General features: G+C 32.5%; 2 protein-coding genes and 1 non-coding gene across 3 annotated transcripts; 2 read left to right on the top strand and 1 right to left on the bottom strand.

Annotated features, from left to right (window-relative positions):
• Positions 1-508: 508 nt before the first annotated feature.
• LOC101250886 (probable alpha-amylase 2) lies at positions 509-5,733 on the top strand. Its single transcript, XM_004238354.5, has 12 exons — positions 509-1,142; positions 1,381-1,513; positions 1,792-1,829; positions 2,003-2,129; positions 2,233-2,459; positions 3,239-3,384; positions 3,516-3,628; positions 4,121-4,209; positions 4,477-4,599; positions 4,861-4,896; positions 5,073-5,171; positions 5,257-5,733. The coding sequence occupies exons 2-12, from the start codon at positions 1,480-1,482 to the stop codon at positions 5,446-5,448; spliced, it is 1,224 nt and encodes a 407-aa protein (XP_004238402.1). The 5' UTR covers positions 509-1,142; positions 1,381-1,479; the 3' UTR covers positions 5,449-5,733.
• Positions 5,734-11,742: 6,009 nt separating this feature from the next.
• MIR394 (microRNA MIR394) lies at positions 11,743-11,942 on the top strand. The gene has a single exon (NR_130081.1). It is a non-coding gene; the product is annotated as a microRNA MIR394 (primary transcript).
• Positions 11,943-15,353: 3,411 nt separating this feature from the next.
• On the bottom strand, positions 15,354-19,378 carry LOC101251179 (rop guanine nucleotide exchange factor 1-like). The gene is made up of 5 exons (XM_004238355.5): positions 18,920-19,378; positions 18,194-18,310; positions 17,569-18,107; positions 16,770-17,123; positions 15,354-16,107 (listed from the first exon to the last, which is right to left on the bottom strand). Exons 1-5 carry the CDS (start codon positions 19,206-19,208, stop codon positions 15,760-15,762), a joined length of 1,647 nt encoding a protein of 548 aa, XP_004238403.1. The 5' UTR covers positions 19,209-19,378; the 3' UTR covers positions 15,354-15,759.
• Between the last annotated feature and the right edge of the window lie 1,286 nt (positions 19,379-20,664).

Consider the following 20,664-nt stretch of genomic DNA (forward strand, 5'->3'; position numbering starts at 1 on the left):
CACAGGTGGACGGAAGAGCTACAGGTTCGTTGTTGCTGGTATCCAGACGTCAGCATTCATCCGGAGTTTGGTAGGTCCTCATGCCTTCGAGGATGCTACTGTTTTACATTCTAGCGTAGTTTAGAGTTGAGCTAGTGGAGCATGTTCCACTAGCGTTTCTTTTCTGTTTTGGTTCAGACTTTGTATTGGGGTTATTTTGACCGATATACAATTAATACTTAATGAATTATTTCTTTCAGTTACTTATCTCTTAATTGTTAGATGGTTGATGATGAACGATTATGAAATATAAAGAATGTTTAACAAGTATGATTAAGGAATCAAAAATTTCAAATTTTCCGCTAAAATTAACCTATATAAAATAAGAATGATGTAAGTAGGCTTGTTTGCGACCTCTGAGAGGTCAGCGACGCCGGTCTCGTCTGGGGTCTAGATTCCAGTCGTGACAGGCCATAACACTCTTCTTCATTGTTATGGTTATAAAGATAAAAAGGCTCAAACCAATGTTGAATGATTGAACATTATTCAAGGAGCAAGAGAATCTCTCGAGGTTGAAAACAATACAAACCTTGAAAATCATACTCTGTTGATACAAGTCTGGATGTATCTGCAGTTTCAATTCGTTTTTTTGGGTTTTATTTTTCTTTCTATTGTTATGAAACATTTTAAGTTAGATACAAAAGTTTTAAGAAATTAACTGTTCACACCATCATAATTAGTTAGCCTCCTATTTTCTTCACATCCCAACAATGCCAATGAGGAAAACTTTTTAAAAGCACTATATTTAATGGGTTTTCGAGGAACCAGTTCCCTCATGAAGTACTTCAATTTAATGGGTTTTGAATCAGGAACAGTAAAGTTGGTTGTTTAATTGATTATTGATTAATATGATCCCAATTTGAGATTTTTCGCCATCTTTCGGCCGCAATTTGTATGAACTGTCGCCACCCCAATGGACAGTCGCCGCCGTTACCGCCACCGCACCATTCTCGGCGCGTCGTCAATCTCCTCCACCCCATTGCCGTCAATTCCAAGCTTCCAATGAACAATTGCCACGTGTCACTGCCAATTCACCGCCAAACGTGAATATCACTGACGAACGATTTCGGAGTGGAACGAATCCGGAAAATGGATTACTTTCTGTAAATTCCTCGAATCTCAACTCCATTTCGTAAAAATAAAATTTAAAAATATTGTTCTTTTTGTATTTCTGGTTTATGTGGTGATCGAATTTTAATTTTTTTTTTACTAGCAGAGATCCCTACTTTTCTTCAATTGCAATTCTCCTTTTTTCGTTTCACGGTTGAGAATTCATGATTCCTTATTAGAGAAATCGATCCGATTTGACTAATTTCACTTTTCGTCTGTATTAAATACCAGAGTTGCTACGTTGAGGAACGTAATTTCAAGCTGCGATCGGCTTTTTTTTCCTGAACAAGCAAAGTAAAGTTGTGAGTTCGAGTTAGCAAAGAACGTGTGATGGGGTTTGATGAAAGTCAGCAGTCTGATCCATGTAAGGTTCTCTTTTCCTTTATATATGCTTCATAATTGAGAAGGAAGATTGAGATTTGAACTTAATAAAGATTTGGACAAAATATTTTGGTATTTTATTTAAAACTTTAATAGTTCTAAGAGTAAATGATTGGGATGTGCATGCTCTATTTTCTGTTAAGACTAGTGTAGTTACCTACATTAGGAGCTCTAGCAATCACTGTATTTCGTAAGACAGATTTTTGAAGGGGGACTATACTGATAAATGCTAACTGAACTATAATTTTCATGTGCTTGTAGTGGTTGTGATACGCAATGGAAAGGAGATCATATTGCAGGTGATATGTTCTTTCAAAGTAGTTTCATATAACAATTTGTTGAAGGATGAATGTTGATGCGTTATCCGTAGGTTTTGAACATAAAGAAATGGAAAATACAATTGAGAAGTAAACATTGATCTGTGTCAGTTCTGTTCATAAGTAGAAAAGTCTTTTAACTATTGTACATGCAGGCATTCAACTGGGAATCTCATAAACATGATTGGTGGAGAAATTTAGATATGAAAGTTCCTGATATTGCAAAGTCTGGTATCACAACTGCTTGGCTGCCTCCGGTGTGTCACTCATTGGCTCCTGAAGGTTGAAAGTTAAAGTGTTTTAGTCTTTTGAGTTGTTGTCTCTGCGCTCTTTCAGCTTCTCTTTTGATAGTTATTATCTTTTGTGTTGTTTTTTTTCATCATAGGTTACCTTCCACAGAACCTTTATTCTCTCAATTCTTCATATGGTTCTGAGGATCTCTTAAATGCTTTACTTGATAAGTTGAAGCAGTACAAAGTTAGAGGGATGGCAGACATAGTCATTAACCATCGTGTTGGGACTACCCAAGGGCATGGTGGAATCTACAATCGCTATGATGGAATTCCTATGTCTTGGGATGAACATGCTATTACATCTTGCACTGGTGGAAGGGTAAGGATGCTGTAACTGAAATCTTGCTTTAAGGATATGCAACTTAAGACATTTATTTATCCTTTCATCTGCATCTACTTGATCATAGAATTAACGAGTACCATTTTCTCTAGTATATGATGTTCATTTTTCGTGTACTCTATTATTTTTGAGAGTGGCATAGATGATAGATTCCTCTCCTGGAAATGAACCACCTACTTCTATTCGCCAAGCGAGATCAAGAAGCTCTGATGCTAGCATTAGTTAAAGAATGAATTGTATCTAAACATTAAGCTTGGTTTAGTGCATTAACCTTACTAAAACGTATGATTCCTTCAGTAAGTTTCAAATAATTGGAAGTAAATTACTAGATAAACCTTACTTTTTATCTTCCTATTTAAGAAGACTCATTTTAATAATTTTCATTATTAAAACTTAGCAGAGTTGTCCCCTGTTGCAAATTTTGCTGCCTATTTTTACATATCGAATATCAAAGACTACAACTTTGAGTTAATATCTTGAATTCATGTGGCTTCAGTTTCGGGCTACCTTCACCATTAGTTCTTTTAACTTCTGGAATTCAGTATCTATTATTTTGAGTGGTTTATACTCTTCAGTCTAATAATTGGTGTTCTGTAGTTTAGCCCATTTCTGTAGCGAATGAACTTTCAGATAATCAATTGAATGTGATGTCTGATGATAGATTTTACGGATAAGTGATTTTTTCTTCTTGCATATTTTCAATTTCCAAGTAAAACACCTTCAGAGTATACGCTCATACTTTTAAGGATATCTTCCAGGGTAACAAAAGCACTGGAGACAACTTTAACGGATTTCCAAATATAGATCATACACAATCCTTTGTCCGGAAAGATCTCATTGACTGGATGCGGTGGCTAAGATCCTCTGTTGGCTTCCAAGATTTTCGTTTTGATTTTGCCAAAGGGTAAATCTGCACTTGCTCTCTTTAGTTCTCTATGTACCCTTTCCCCTCAAGGCAGGATTTCCATTTTCTTTTCTTTTGTTTGATGTCTTTCCATTTGCAAAGAGCTGAGATTTCCTTTCTCTCAACTTTAGTTATGCTTCGAAGTATGTAAAGGAATATATCGAGGGAGCTAAGCCAATATTTGCAGTTGGAGAATACTGGGACACTTGCAATTACAAGGGCAGCAATTTGGATTACAACCAAGGTATCATGTGACTTAGATGTATTCACCTTTCTAACAGTTGGTACCATCAATGTTGAATTTCTTTAAGCAAGGAGAGACGAGCAAGTTTTAGGAATGACCTTTTCGAGACAAGAGAACTTATTGATGTGAAAATCGGTCTTATGTTGTGTCATAATTTAAGGTCTTTAAATTCTTAACCACCTAAGTTCCATTACAAAAAAAGAAGAAGAGAGAAATTGAAGGACAAATAAAACATCTGCAGACCATATGAAGTGCCTCAAAAGAGTCAACTTCTGAGGTAACAGGAAGCTACCTATCATCATCCAAGTTTTATAATCTTATTAAATCATCAGGGTTGAGCTACATAATGTGATCCAATTAGTTGACAATTTCCTTGTATCCAGTAACACAATGTGGAGGCAGGGCAGCGCATGCCCATACCTTGGTTTCCCCCTTCTGTAGATATCTCTGTTCTGTCTATATATCAAAGGTAGCCTTATTTGTTATATGCAGATAGTCACAGGCAAAGAATCATCAATTGGATTGATGGCGCGGGACAACTTTCAACTGCATTCGATTTTACAACAAAAGCAATCCTTCAGGTATCCATTTAAATATGAGACCTGAGTCATAGGCTTATTGACTATTAAACTTAAGATCCTAATAAAAATGATGGGTCCTTTTCATCTGATATTAGTATCAAAGACTACACGTTTTCAGATCAAATTTAGTAATGGTAGCAAATCCAAATGAATTTTGATGACATGTTTATGTTTCTTGTTCAAGTTATTTATTCGGGGATTTGTCTGTGATTCAGTGAGGATATACCAGAAAATAGTGCTAACCTTATTATCTATATGCAATGGCAGGAAGCAGTTAAAGGAGAATTCTGGCGTTTGCGCGACTCTAAGGGGAAACCACCAGGAGTTTTAGGATGGTGGCCTTCAAGGGCTGTCACTTTTATTGATAATCACGACACTGGATCAACTCAGGTTCCTGATGTTGTCTGATTTGCATCTAGTTGGCTTTAGTCTCTGCTTTGGTTTCGCTGCTTCATTTCCTATGCTACATAACTATTCTACTGTTTGATTTTGTTAATGCAGTCGCATAGGTTAATGTAATTCATTCATTTAATCTGTTTTTGAATTTAGCTAGCTTCTTGGATCATTTACTCTCTTTTATATTTTTCTTATCATGGAAACTGAAATATTTTCCCTTGATTACTCAACTAACATAATGATCTCACCTTGTAGGCGCACTGGCCTTTCCCTTCACATCATGTTATGGAGGTATTTTCAACATCTATCCTCCACATTTAGATGCTCGACTTACGAGCTTATTTTTACTTCTATATTGTATTCCTAGAGTACTTCTAGTTTACATATTTCTCCTACTATACAAATGTTCAGATCTTATTTTTCATGATCATCTTTTGTGGAATCTGGCCTTATACTTATCACTCCAGGGCTATGCATACATTCTAACGCACCCAGGGATACCATCAGTTTTCTATGACCATTTCTACGAATGGGATAATTCCATGCATGACCAAATTGTAAAGCTGGTATGTCAATATCTATTAACTATTGACACAAATTGAGTGAACAGTCAGAGTTGGACGATCCTAATGTTTGAAATGTATGCTTCAGATTGCTATTCGGAGGAATCAAGGCATACACAGTCGTTCATCTATAAGGATTATTGAGGCACAGTCAAACTTATACGCTGCAACCATTGATGAAAAGGTTAGCATGAAGATCGGGGACGGATCATGGTGCCCTGCTGGGAAAGAGTGGACTCTCGCGACCAGTGGCCATCGCTATGCAGTCTGGCAGAAGTAATCTTATATATATGTGTGTGTGTTTCAAACCCGTGCACCTACTTCTAATACTGGATCCGCCTCTATAGGTTTGGTTGGAGTGATGACTTTTTTTTTTTATTTCTGTTCATTAGACATTGCAGAAAGGTAATAAAAGTGTTCTTGAATGCAATGTAATAAGGAGGTTCAGGTTTATTTATTCAGTTATCGTTTTGTATGAGGGAAGAAGCCATTTTCATGTCAGAAAGATCAAAGGATTGTCTTTTGTTTCTCATATAAAATGAGACAATACTCTGTTATTTATTTATCTTCTTCCCAATTTCGTGATCAGTATACCTTCATCTAGGGTTTACGTTCATGTTTTTAGTAAGCTAAAACTTTTTCATGTCATATCTAAGCACCTTCCCTGTTTCTTCTTCGACATGGCTTTACCACTTCTAAGTCCTATAAAATCTAACCCCTCGTACCTTTTTGGTGGTGCATTCATGCATCTCTTCTTTATATGTTCGAACTATTTCACAATCTCATTTCTTTCATATTTTACCACGGAGATCACTCCCATCTTATCAGTATAACTATGTTCTTAATCATATTTCTTTTAGTATGCCCTCACATTTATCTGAACGTGAATATTCTTGACTAGTCAAAACACTATCTTATCTAATAATATATATCAAGGATACCTAGAAATAACCTAATGACTGTTAAATTGAAATGAAGGGATCACATGGAGTTGTGTCGAAAAAAGAGAGATTCCTCACATCACCATCATAACAAATCGTCATACATCTCATGATTTATGTCTTGAAAACTCAACGCCCCTATCAACATCTCCAAAATAAATAAAGATGAAATAAAAATTTCTATTATCATACAATAAATAACCCAAAATTATCATTATATTTTCATATTTCTCCCTCATGTATTTATCACGTGATGCACACTTTTTTTTTAAAAAAAATCATCCATCATTTAATTAAAGTTGGTCTTTTCTTTTAGTCCATAATCATCTCCCCTAGCTTCTATTCCCAATGTCTTTTTACCAATTCACGTTATCTATAGGAAAACTCAACTTTATTAGTACTAATATTCACCTTAATCATAATTTACCTAGGGTTAAAAGTAAAAAATGTAGAAGGTAGGGTTAAAAACTTTTTGTTTACTTTTGGTTGAAGGAATATTTCAAAGTTTCAACTCAATAGTGTATATATTCCAAAAACAAAAAAGTACATAACCTCAATTTACTCAAATGATCGACTACCGAGCGGTGTTATGAGTGATATACGTGGATCAAATTTTTTTATTCTTAGTCAGCTATTTATTTTAATTATGAAATGAAGTTTATTTTCATAAAAGGTGTTTTAGCCTCTTAATAAGTCTACATGATACAAATTTGTTCATTAGTCAACCCAATAATTTTTAATTAACACACAATTATTAATAATAATAATAATAATAATAATCACATGCCTAAGCAATATTTAAAAAAAAAAATACAATTACATGCAGAGTTACATGATCATGTTGTGTCTTGAATTTGAAGAAGATGCTCCTAATTAAATTAATCCATAATATTGTTCAATAACTATATAGAATAATTAAACATAATTCATTATTTCTACTGCATGCATGGTTTCTTTAAATTAAGGCACCACTTTTTAGCAAACCCCTAATCATTATGTGCACTAAATTGGTAAGATGATCTAAATCACTTCTTTGAAACATTATGATTATTTTATAGCAAACAAAAAAAGAAGGAAATTGAGTTGGTAGCTCTAATATAATACTCTTTTGTCTTTTCTTGTCAATGACAAACTATAATGGATTTACATAAAATTAATAAACTATTATCTAAATTTTAAATATATTTGATCAAAAATTTACTTATTATTATATTAACTTTTGAAAATTGTTTTAAGAGAATTCATAACTTTTTAAATTTTGAGTCCGTCTTTATTTCTTGTTTCGTCATTCAACAATTTCTTATATATATATATATATCTAGAAAATGACTTTGAAAACGTAGATTAGTTAAAAGAAATGTATTTTGATGAAATTAGAACAAAAAAAGGGGTCATTAATATTACCAATAATAAAACTATTCTCACTAATGCAGATTATTATTTTTTGTTAATGCAATAGTATGATAGTTATTAAGTCTAAAATATAATTACATTAATTCACAATGACGGTATAAAAGTACTACTTTAATTTTAACTTTGAGAATTTTGTGTCAGAACTATTTATTAATCAAAAGAAATTAGCACCTGGACCCTGCAATTAACCCCAGTAAACGGTAGAGTGGGTACTTCATAATCATGAAAAGCATAAGATATATCATAAGAAAAATTATATGATTTATTTTCATAATTTCCTACATTACTAAATTAGGCCTACATTAAAAAGTTGTTGTAGTTGACAAAACGTAACACATGTTATATCTCAATAGATCATTTTTGTTTTCATATCGGTATTCGGTATTCATATTATAACTTAATTAAATTTAAATTTACGTTAAAAAATTTCATATTAAAGATAAATGCTTTCTAACAATAACGATTCTGTATCAAAAAGACTTAAACCCTAAATTTATTAATTAAGAACAAAATAATACTTATTACCTTGACGATCAAATTTCACATTAACATAAATCTACACGATACGCACATTTTTGAATTCAATGAGAATAACATGGCTTGAAAGGTCAATTCATAAGGTCTAATAATACGTGTCATGTGAATATTATAAGTGGCTCCAATTAATACAAGAAAAAAGGTAATATTGCATGCTGAACTAATGTGGAGGCACTTCATAATATCATAGTGTGGAAAATTAATGGAGAACAACCATAAATAATTATTATACTAAAAAGAAAATTCATTTCTAAAAAGTTATATAATTTAAAGTTTTTATATGTCACCAAAATTGCCTCCCAAAAAAACTAGTGCTGATTGTTTCCAAAAGGTCAATCTTCCTTTTATCTTTTCATTGTAGTAAGCATGATGCTAGGATATCATCAATATTTTTACTACAAGAAATATTATTACCATACAAATAAATAAATATCTATTTTTGCATATTAGATAAAACTTTAATTTATAATATAAACATTTTGTTTTAATTGCTGAATTCTGTTTTTCCCGGTAGCTTGAATTAACCTAGCTCCAACTCTGTTTAATTTGTGAGTAATTCTATCATTCCGCTAGTTGTGTGATTAATTAATTCTATTATTTCGATAGGTGTATGAGCATCTCATTTAAAAATTTAAGTTAAATATGTGAAAGTTCCTTTTAATTTGAATGGCGATGAGATTTGATTTCAAGATCTATATTTATTCTGATAATATTCTAGAACTTAACTTGAGAGACACGTTTTTATTAATTAATAATATTCTAAATAAACCTTACTAAAATATAATATATTTTTAAATTAATTAACGTCTATCTAATAAAAGTTATAAAAAGCAAGAGAGTAGAAAAATAAATAATTTTTAGAACTAATTTTTCATGTTATGATGTATCATAGGTCCTCCATAACAAATTTTCCTTGTAACAATAGAAAGAGAATCTAACACAAATAACACCGTGACTAAAAAAGTTTGATCGTACATTCTTTTGATTATTTTTTTAAAAAAAATATTTTTGGGTTAAAAACATACAATGTGTATTATATGTATGAGTATCCCAATGATTCAATCATGGCTCTATCTGACAAATGCCAACTGGTTGTGTAGACCTCCAACAACACTTAAATGGCTTAATAGTATTACAGAAACTAAAAAAGAAACAACATCTAGCTGTTGTTCTTTCTTTTTTTTTTCGGTTCTTCATTGATATTAGATATTTGTATAGAAAATTTGGTTAAATTGAATTTATGCTACTAATTTAAGAAGGAAAAATGTCTTTTTATCGAACTTTTTTGATAATTAAAATTTGAATCTGAAACATGTGACATCTTTAATATCATACGGTGTTGTTGATCAACCACTGTAATTTTGGAGGTGGGGTTTGGGTCGATAGACTTCTGTTTTGCAATAAATAGTGCACCCAAAGAAAATGAAAGTTTGGTAGGTTGTTGTTTTCCAGCAATAAATGGTGTAAATGGGGATGGTATATACCTTGTGGCCAAAGAGTTAAAAGGACCAAGTAATTATTTTTATTAATTTAATTTAAAAGTTTTAAAATAATTTATCATTTTATAATTAACTTATTTTATTCTCTTATGAAATACTACTTATTTCTAATTTATTCCTATCATATAATAATCAAAGCTTATCATATAATAAAATTATTATTGTATTTATTATCTCTTAAAAATATTTCTAATCGAATGAATAAAATAAATATTAACGAAAATAAAGTTCAATACACAAGGACTAAAGATATAATATCGCATTTGCACTCAAAAAATGGCTCAGTAATCAATAAAATAATTTTAAAAAATTAATTTCACAGCGAAATTCGAAAATTGAAAAAAGAAAATTACAATGAAGAGAAAGTTGGCATAATGACTGCGACATATCACTCGACAAAAGGGTGGAAAGGATTATTACTCTTTCTCTAATTTTTTATTTTTTAGAATAAATATAGTGAAACTATTAAAAAAAAATGTGGTCTTCGAAAATGGTGTTGGCAAGAGATAACACTGTAATAAGGTGTGAAGCAACATAATTGAAGTCATTGACCATTTATTGTCAAAACTTTATCATTTCATTTTTTAAGCTTCCTCTTAATATCATGTTTTTCGATTATTTTTATTCGTTCAGTATTTTATCGATAACTGTTTATTTTTTAAATTATTTCCTGCATAAAAATATACATCGCTTAACATAAGTAGTGAAATTATTATTTAATTATATAAAAAAAAGGGAGCTTTAAAAAATAAATGAAAATGAAGGAAGAAAATATTTATTTCAGCAGCGTATATATATATACCTAGGATGCCACCTCTAGTGGCCGACTTCCCACCCGACAAACATAATCTCTTAAATAAATAAATAATATTAAAGGCTACAACCATAAATTTTCTTTCATTTATAGTTGTTAGTATTTGATATTTATTTTGAATAATTTAAATTATCGAAGGAAGATCAATGTTCAAAAATAGAATGCTGACTAAGAAGGATTAGATTTTTAGGGTTTGAATTTAATATATTTGTAATTAAGAATAACAAAATACTATAGATTCTATTTCAATTTTGATATGGTCTATATTACGAATTAAACAATCCTAATAAAAGTTAAACCGATAAAAATATTTGTTATGCGGTGATTAATAATAAAAGTTACTAAACAATAACTAATAAATAAGCTCTTTCTTATACTTCAAAAACATAAGTCTAGGTTTTCTTTTTTAGAACGATCTATTATTTTGTAACACTTGCAACGAGCTCTGATTTAGTCTTACAATAAAAATGGAAGGAATTAAAATCTCTTTAACCTTTTACAAAATGGATAGAAGAAAAATACTTTCCCAATTTGAAGTTCTTTTTTTTTAAAATATTTGTTTGTGATATTTGAATATTTGAATTTGACACTTCGATAGTAAATTACAAATTCTCCTAAAAGATAGTTGAGTTTCAAGTTTGTGAATCAAATTTTTAATATTTAATATTTAAAACTTTATTCATAAATTTATCTCATTAAAAAGAAAAATTCATATTCGATCGTTTGTAATATATAAAAAGTTTAATATTAAGGAATAGTTATTTATTCTATGGTTGATTTATTGGATCAATAAATTTTTATAAAGTTATATGTATTTGGAAGTATGTCATAACATAGTATCACAAACATTAATTTATATAAACATAAACATATATAATTTATAATGAGACTAACATATCATATTTCGGTATCATATTTATAAATTATAATATAATAAAGGTTATACAGGGAGTTGGATTTTTTTATTAATTTTCGTAGATTGTGAGATTTTTATGTGTTTGAATAAAATTGTAACTTAAATTAATGTGAATTTTGTTATATCTAAATAACATTCAATTTTAAATATTAATGTATTCAAATAAAATATTAATTTTAAATTTAAATATTTATATAATTAAATAAAATTTCAATTTTAAATCTTTGAAAGGAGGGGCAAAATTCAGAATAAAGAGAGGAATGAAACTTCCAATCTGATTTGTGATCTCTCCCTTTACTTTTCTCAAAAATAACATTTTTCTCTCTCTATTAATTATTTTTTCAGCCACCATCTTAAATAGTGCTCAACTGCCCCTCTTTTGAAACTACATTATTATTATTATTATTATTATTATGAGTACAAAAATTAAGTAGTGAAGATTATTGAGAGACTACAATCTTGATTTTCATGAAGATTTCTCAAAGGGTTCCTTACATAGTTCTTTGGCATTCTGTCCACCTCCTTTACCTTCATAATCTTCTATTTTTTTAGAAAAATAATTTTTGTTATTATTTTTTTTAAAAAATGGAGGTGGGCATACTGTCAACAGATTTGTGTTAGTTTCTCTTTGTGAAATCTTCTTGATGTTAATTGAACCACATATTTTGTGTTGATACTGATGATAATGATGATGAGTAGTTCTTTTTTGGAAATTCCAAAAAGGTAATAAAAGGACAAATCTTTATATTGTTTGGATTTATTAGTTTTCTTCAATTTGATATTTTTCTTGTTTCAATCCTCAAAGGACATATTCTTGATTCATATTTTAACTTTGTATCTTCAAAGTTCTTTTCTTGCAATGAAATTGATAAAACAAACAACATATTCTTGATCCATCAAATGCTACTTGGAGCTCAAAAACCCTATCTTTTTTCATCTTTTAAGCTATTCATTTTGTTGTGCTTACTATACATCTATATATATAGCTAGAACTTTTGTTATGTATATTTGTTCCTTTGTGGAATGAGATCAATTCAACACTTGTTTAGACTATACTTGAGTTGGGATCGGTCTATCGGAAGCCATATCTCCACCTCCCAGGGCCTCTTTCCTCCTCCCTTTTCTGCTCACTCGTAGGGGTCGGGACCCCCACAAAGGGGGAGGGAGTCGACTGAACATCTCAGCCATTGGCGGGAATTTCGCCCGCATCCGATCCCCAATTCTTGTTCACCCCGGATGATCGTGTTGAAGGTATATACAAGATCTGTTATGTACACAACAGATTTCTCAGACCTCACTTGTGGATTATTCATTTCTTAGATCGTAAGATTATTCATGATATGTATCTTGTTGTAAAGGGATCCATAAAAATGGAGGATGTCTCCCATTTTGAAAATTAGTTACTTTTACTAATTCCATACTATTTGTATCAACATTGATTTTGAAAGTTTTGTAATATGTATGTTAACCAAAGGATGGCTCTTTAATCTGTTAGTTAATCTATAGATAACTTGCTAATATCATGTTTTAGAGTTGTATGTTTATATGTTATCGAGGTAATAACATGATACTAGCAAGACATCTAAATCAAAGAGTGTTGGATCTCTAGCTAACTAGTTAATTGTACAAGCCACGATGATAGTGTCATTTGTACCTAAATAATTGAGATCTTGGACGGTAATTGAAATCGACAACTATATCTAAGTTCTTTTCTCAAGTAGAAATTTGTCTAGCATGTAAACAGTAGTTGTAGCTAGGTTTTGACTTTGGGTTCAATAATAAAAGTGCAACGCTGTCGTGTGCTAGAAGTCATATTTTTAAGTTAAGATATGTACTAAAAGATCACTTTCATTATATTTTGTGCCTAGTTAACTAGCCCTCTAGAATTTTTTGAAATATAGACCGGAATTATGTACGGGCTTGGGTAGTCGGGTGGAGCTAAATGTTGTAACTTTCTCGATATATATTATACATATAATTAGCTATACAAAATTTATAAAACTTTGAATACAATTGCAATGAGCATGCACAGTGGATTAATGAAGAGGGAGAGGGGAATAGCTTGGCTCATGATTGATGTCTGACATTTTTCCAATAAATTATGGCAACTTAAAGTTCCTTTTTCTATGCTCCCGCGGACCTAATGAATTAATTATAGGAATGGACCTACTTTTTGTTACATCGGAGAGGTAAATCACATCAGACAAGTCTCTATAATAAGCATTGAGCTTGACCGAGAAAATATGTGGGGATCTTAAATTTGAGATCTCTCATTTAAGATATCATCTGCTCAACCAGATCAATAACCACCTTTGTGGGTTTTGTATTTATTGTTGTTTACTTAATACTTATAGTTAACTGTGTCTCTTTTCCAAGTTCATAGACTTTGTCAGTTAATATTGCCCTCAAGGTCACCTACTACCAGTAGTACTGCAATGAATAATTTCTGTTCTCACTGTAGTAATGTTACCTTCTTCCCCACGGCATATTTGATGCATCAATTAATTTCTAGCAAATCTCTTGGGTATAATTAATGAGCACACTAATACAGAACATCTAACCATAAATGCCCATGGACTTTTTGATTTTTAGGATTGGAACTCGAAACATCTAATTATGATCGGAAGAAATTGATCTATTTCACCACATTCTTAGCGGTTCGTAGGCAAAAAAATGTGTTTTTTTGCTTCCCGTGCAGATTTTTGCAAATTTCCTTGTATTCTTTGCTAAATGTAACTTATTCTCCTTGTATATGGGAGAATAGTTCTCTAATATTGTTCCATTCCAATTTAGATAAAGCAAGAGCCAAGGGTACTTCGGATCTACCTCCACAAGGTTAGAAAGAATAATATCTGCATATACTCTACCCATCCAATCACACTAGTGGAATTTTACCAATTATGTCGCACCAACATAGTTGGTGCGACGAATTTCTTTCTAATTACCCTCCCCAAGTTTTCATGTTTTCATCTAGGAATAATAGAGAGCAATAAGCTAGTGGAGCTTTGGGTATTCCACTTGTATAACAATTCGAATGATGTTGAATTGAATACTATTGGTTCTAAAACTCTAAAATCATTTCAATAGTAGAACTCATGACTTACGAGTTATGATATCCCACTTAGTCAAATGATGTTTGTGTTTTTACTCTCAATGAAAAGAATTTCACTCAGCCAAATAATGATTGCTTAAAATCTCAAATCTCTCAAAGCCCATTTGGGTAGGGATAATTATCACTCTGTTGTTTTCACTTACTGATAATTTAAATAGCTAATGTAGGCCAAGGATCTATCTAAAACAATCTCATATGTTGTAGAGATACAGTTTGTGCATATTATATCCTTCTCATACCACATTTCATGGGACTACAATGGGTATGTTTCATTTAAACATCTAGTTATATGTTCGAGAGTTCAGTTGAACATTTCATAATTGAAATGTCACCAGCCCAATTTTTTTCCATTCAGAAAAAATGGGTTGTTAAAACTTGAAATGTCAATTGTGCTCAAGAAGTTACACCATTTTAGAACTGATCTCTTGAAGTTCCAATTTGTTTGACACCATTTGACTATTAGGAAGTTTTTGAAACTAATAGACCTTTTAGCACAACTTTATGTCAAGAAACCTGCAATGACTATCCTTTGAGTATGCACAGGTAAAGTCCGCTTCCACAAACCACGCAGACCCGTGCGATGAACTCAACCAAGAAACCATGGGAGTCACAAACTTGAGAATCCCCATTGGGGAGATGCCTTGTTCAACCAACTTGGCTACCCTTGCTGGTTTTAGCACAACATTATGAATAAAAGTACCCTTGCTTGTGGAGTTTATAGAGATCACTTCAACCTCTAGAGCATCTCATTATAGGCAAGTTGGAATTTAAATATTAGACTTCTACGTTACTAATCCCCGCATAATTTGTTCCAGAACCAAACGATCCCTTAAAGCATAAATTGACTAGGAGAAGACCATTATATTTGCAAACATAAACACTTACCTCTAAATATACAAAATTTTAAGCCCCTGCTACAGTGGTGAGGACCCAATGCCATATCATGAAACCAGTACAAGAAAAAAGCTGAAAGACCAACCTTAATGGTTATGCTTTCAATTAAATTCAATTCAGTATGTTTTTACATAAGGTAAAAGAAATTACCCAGATAGTTGCACTTATTGGATTAGAAGGTCCCAAGTTTATATGGATATCATACAAGCTTTCTAAAAATATACATATAGTAGTTTGAATCCAGAATAGACCTTCAAGAAATTATCACAGTAACGTGTCTAGGATGCATGGATTTTGCATTATCTAAAACTTTGAGTTCCAGCTAACTACTCAAAGAATTAGAGTACTAGACTGATGTTGGAATAGCCATCTCTAAACTCTAATGACCCCTAAATTTCTAGAACTATGAGGGGTCAATAGTCATTGTATTCTATACCTACTATGCACTACCACCCTTTGGATTCCTCAAAAACTGAGTGCTTTGTGTTTCTCAGCTCGTGGGCTGCTAAGAACAGTATGCCCAATTGAATGAGCTGTTCTCTCTGGGCTTTCAGCTACTATATCCAAGGAACTGAAAGCTTTTGAGGAGGGGAGAGAGTTATTTCGGGCAAAATTGGAAGCACACGGAACCTGATTCTGTAGGGACTGCGCGTTAAAGAATCCTCGCTGGTCGAGCATTGCGGCCGACTCTTCAGCTGCACGCCGCCTTGTGGCATCATCTACATATAGTAGATCTTCAATCCTTGCCATCAAGTTAAAGGCCAAACTCTCCAACACTCTAGAGTAGCTCTCAAGGATTGAATGTCCTACATCCTGCATACATGAACATGAAAGTTACATCAGTTTCTTTAATCCTGATGTAATTGGAAACTTTTTGTAACACATGAACTAGACACAATAAAATAAAGTGTATTCATGCAGCAAGTTAACCTACGTCAATAATGGTAAACAGTTTTATGATTGTCCTTCTAGTGACCTTCTATATCAAACAAAAGATGACCATATTAACTAATTTAGGAAGCAATTGTTGCATATTTATAAGCTTTCTTTAGATTAAAATGGTAACGTTGATCATATTGCAAACATGAGATAAGCTTTTGAGGCTTCATGCAAATATCAAATGAGATAATTGTAGCATCGACCCTTTTAAAAAAAATTCAGAAAATTGTGGCAGCAACCTTTAAAGGTTAATGTTTTGTGATCTTTTTTTTCAGGTTATACATAGAGATGTTTATAAGCCGCATCAGGCCACATGTTCGCCAACTAAAATAATAGCTTCAGAACTTTTGGTGTCTGCAGTGATCATCTTCTGATTTCATGGAATAAGCAACTTAACTAGGCTGTTCAAGTAAGTATGGTGATCAGCTCCTTAAGTTAACTTTTAACCGTTAATAAGCAAAAAGCGACTTGAAAATCTGGACATGAGGGCAGTGGTCATAAAAGCAAAGCAGTAAAGAAGAGGCTCATGAGTATACCTTGTTATACTGAATCTTGGTCATGTCCAGTGCAGTTTGTGGAAGGCCGGGGAAATTTAGCTTTAAGTTCCTCAGTAAGTTCTCAGCTCGCTGTGACAAGAGTTGATATCTTTCCACAAGACCAACAAGTCCTTTTACCGTTCCACCCCATGATGATTTTCCAGATTTTGACCGGTTCAAGTTCTTCTTTTCACATTTTTGCTTCCATACATGCATAGCAGCTTCAATTCTGTTTGCAATCTCCAAAGTCGTATACTCTGATGAGAGATCCAAGTAATCAAAGAGGCACTCTGGAGAGAAATGATCAGCAGTAATATATCGGTGGAGAATTTCCCCCAAGGATGCCTTCCCACTCTGAGAAATTACAGGCCAATGATGAATTAAACAAAAGCATGTCTTAAAGTTTTTATAGAACTATGGAAGAAACAATATATTTGGGGGGAAATTCAATAGCAAGGTTTTTCAAAAAATCAAAAGGGCGAGCACATAACAAATAAAAAGCAGATATTATGAAGATATTGGAAGACTCCTGTCTTTCTAATGTTAGATGAAACATCTATAAGTTCCACCTCAAGATGCTCTATTTCTGTTTATAACCAAGAAATGGGAGGAAATAGGAGATTGACATAATAAGCTTGGAATAAACATACGGTGTGCCTAGAAACTACCGAATCACTGGTCTTCCTTGCAGATGAATGAAAATGTCCATATGTGTCCAGGTAAAACAACAGCTTATTAATTGATAGGAAAGAGAAAAAGGTTATAAAAGATGGATCATTTCAATTGTGAGCACACTAACCTTTGGCAATCCCTCCAGGTAGTCTTTTGGTACTTCCATTTCAGATAGTGTGCTGGCATTGATCGCCTGAGCTGCCTTGAAAATTTGATTTGTGCATTCCCTACACTGCCGCAATCGTTTCCTTGTCTCTTCTGACAAACCTTTTGGTGGGACCTTTGGGAATGGTAGCCACCACTTCTCTTCAAGTCTACTGGAAGGTCTATGAGAGGATGGGGAACAAGGATATGCTTCGACATCTTCTCCATCAGCGACAAGTATCCCTCGGTCGACATAATGAAATTCACAGCCAGAAAAGGCATCCAACATGCCAATTAGCATTGCATCTAGCTTCTTGAGTGCTGGAAGATTTACATAGAGATCTGACCGTGGTTGAGTGACCATAACCTCAAAAGTCCCACCACCAGGGAACTCCTGCTCAGAAGGTACAAGTTCTACTATTGAATCACTCACAGACAAAAGCCAATCCATCTCTCGAAACCACATCGATTTCTTTTGTGGCGCTAATGACTCCAACTTCCAGAGTTCCCCGAAGACTGTAGCTGCAAGTGGAATGAGAGAATACTCACAATGTTAATCCTAGTGGAATTTGCCGAACCTCATTAAAATGCGAAGTGAAGTGACATACCAGCTAGATTGGTGATGGCATTGGAGATGGCGAAAGCAGTACAGACCCCTTTTCCTCCTCCAGACATATCTTCTCCGAGCAGTAGTTTAGCAAACCGCTCTTTCATCAATTCAACTTCTGTAATCACAAAAACATCACTCAGTGGCTGATGGAATCAGGTAAAGTAATACTACACAAACACACAACTTACTGGAAAGAGTTAAAGTAGACAAAACTGGCATCCTTTATAGTCCATTTTCAAACCTAAAAGAACTATCCACAAGACTATATGTTAAATCATAAGAAATGTCATTAAAGGCATAGCTACTTTAACAAGGAAACGATGTGGAACTCATTCTAAGATAACTTCTCTTAAAATAACAGAGAGGAGAAGACTCTGTAATCTCTATGCTAAAAGTAAAATAAAAGTTCCTCTGGAGTTCTCAATTCTCCTCCATGATTTACTTCAATGCGTTTAACATATAAAGACTTTCTAAGCAAGCTAACAGCCTAAAATTATGTAACTATGAAAAACGTGCCATTGAAAGCACACAAGGAAGACAAACAAACCGTAATTAGTGCTGAATTTCATGCTCTAGTTAACATAACAAGCTAAAAACTATCACTATAAGTTGCGTTAACTTGCTTAGTATGCATACTTGCCTACTTCAACCAGACGGTACATAAAACTGCAGCAAAAAAGTTACAAAATCACACAGAACATAACAGAGGAAGCAAATTACGCACCAGACAACTCGATCTCAGGCTTATCCGGTTTCTCGCCCGGCATGATGACGTGTCTACCTCCGACGACCGGCAACATAACAGTAGGCAGTTCAGCGAAACCGGAATTGGAGTTGAAATGCAGCGTAGAAGAAGAGGATAGAGAAGTGAAAGCGTCCTGTTGACGGCAAGAGAAAGTACTCGTGCTACTACAAGTTTCCGATTCGCTGATGTCAGCACTGAGACTGTAACTGTCGTCAAAACGCTCACTCTGCAAATCGAACTCATCGTCGGTGGACGGTGCACTCTCCATTTTTCCGGCACCGGCGATTAGAAGTGAATTGTGATTTACAACGGGAAAATGTGATTCGTGTGATAAAGCGGAATTATATAATGGAGAATTATGGAGTTTGCTATGATTGTGAGGGAAGAATTGTTGAGGAAAGTGGAATTAAAGCAAAAGCGTTTGTTATAAAAGCAGCTGACATTTTATTTTTTCACAGCCCACTCACACTCTCTTTAGATAATATTGTTATTTTCTCGATTTATTTTATTTGTCATATTTAATTTTATATACATCTACTAGATATATTTTTATTTATTATTAATTATTTTGCTTTTGCATCACTTTAGTACTATATTTATATTTATGATCAAAGATACCAGTAAGAATAAATGACTAATTATATCTTAATTTTGTACAATTACAATTATTTTAAATCATCCATTCTTAGTCAGAATAATGAGATTATTATTGTATATAAGGTATAATGTGATATTGTATTGTGTATGATATTTGATAGATTATGATATCTTCATTTATATATAAAGTCATGTATCAATAACTTTAAAGAACAAAAGGATATTGATTAACTTAAAAATTGATTAAATTTATTTTTATATCAGTTTTTTATTTTTAAAAGACTGATAAATATATAAATAACTTAAAATAAATCCTTTATTTAAACTAACACAAAATAATACCCATTCAAACACATTGTTAATATAATAGCACTCAAAAACTTTAAGTTGTAAAATCAAAATTTGTGCATTGCAAGGGCTTTTTCTAATACACTCTATCAAATGATTTCTAAGTCTGATTAAATCAAAATTTATGCAATGCAATGGTTATTTTTAATGCTTCAATAAAATTTTCTTCATTTTTAAAACTCGTCTTCAAAATCTCAAATAAATATATTTCGAATCATTATTAGTCGTTGTAATGAAAGTGATCATTGTTATTATTTCATACTCACTTTTTTTCAATGTGCATCACACCTTTTCATTCTCAAAATGGAACGTTTGGTTTTGTGGAAAGCAAGGAGACCCTACGGTTCACATGGTGTTAGACATCTTTTTGTTTAATTCGAGGAAATGAAAGTACTCAGTGACGAAGCTAGAGTAAGAAGAAAGGTTCATTGAAAAAGTAAATTATATACGTGAAATCAAATTTGACATTTAGTATATATTATATATATGTTAAACTTTCTCAATATAATTTGAAAAATATATACTTTTAATAAAAAATTCTAACTCCGTATCGAGTATAATCGATGATTTGGAACTTAATGGCAAAGGGTTTGCCAGAGTATATGTTGCTATATTTAATTTAGTTTGGTGCTTGTCCCTTCCCTTGTGGGAGTCTCAGAGTCAGACAGTAAATCATATTGGTATGTAAATACCAAAATAGTTGCGGAGGCTAATTTATAGTGTCATCAATGTGTGCAACCTACACCAACAACATATATTGATGAATTATTATTTCTTCT

Source organism: Solanum lycopersicum, chromosome 4 (genome assembly GCF_036512215.1).
Source record: "Solanum lycopersicum chromosome 4, SLM_r2.1".
Taxonomy (NCBI): Eukaryota; Viridiplantae; Streptophyta; class Magnoliopsida; order Solanales; family Solanaceae; genus Solanum; species Solanum lycopersicum.

Bases quoted from the DNA above. Each gene is read 5' to 3' on its own strand.
- LOC101250886 (XM_004238354.5), top strand. From the start codon at position 1,480: ATGGGGTTTGATGAAAGTCAGCAGTCTGATCCAT. The intron at 4,600-4,860 runs GTTCCTGATGTT...CTCACCTTGTAG, and splicing joins ACGACACTGGATCAACTCAG to GCGCACTGGCCTTTCCCTTC. The intron at 5,172-5,256 runs GTATGTCAATAT...TGTATGCTTCAG, and splicing joins ATGACCAAATTGTAAAGCTG to ATTGCTATTCGGAGGAATCA.
- LOC101251179 (XM_004238355.5), bottom strand. From the start codon at position 19,208: ATGGAGAGTGCACCGTCCACCGACGATGAGTTCGATTTGCAGAGTGAG. The intron at 18,311-18,919 runs GTGCGTAATTTG...TTGTGATTACAG, and splicing joins GCCTGAGATCGAGTTGTCTG to AAGTTGAATTGATGAAAGAG. The intron at 16,108-16,769 runs GTATACTCATGA...TCATGTATGCAG, and splicing joins CCAAGATTCAGTATAACAAG to GATGTAGGACATTCAATCCT.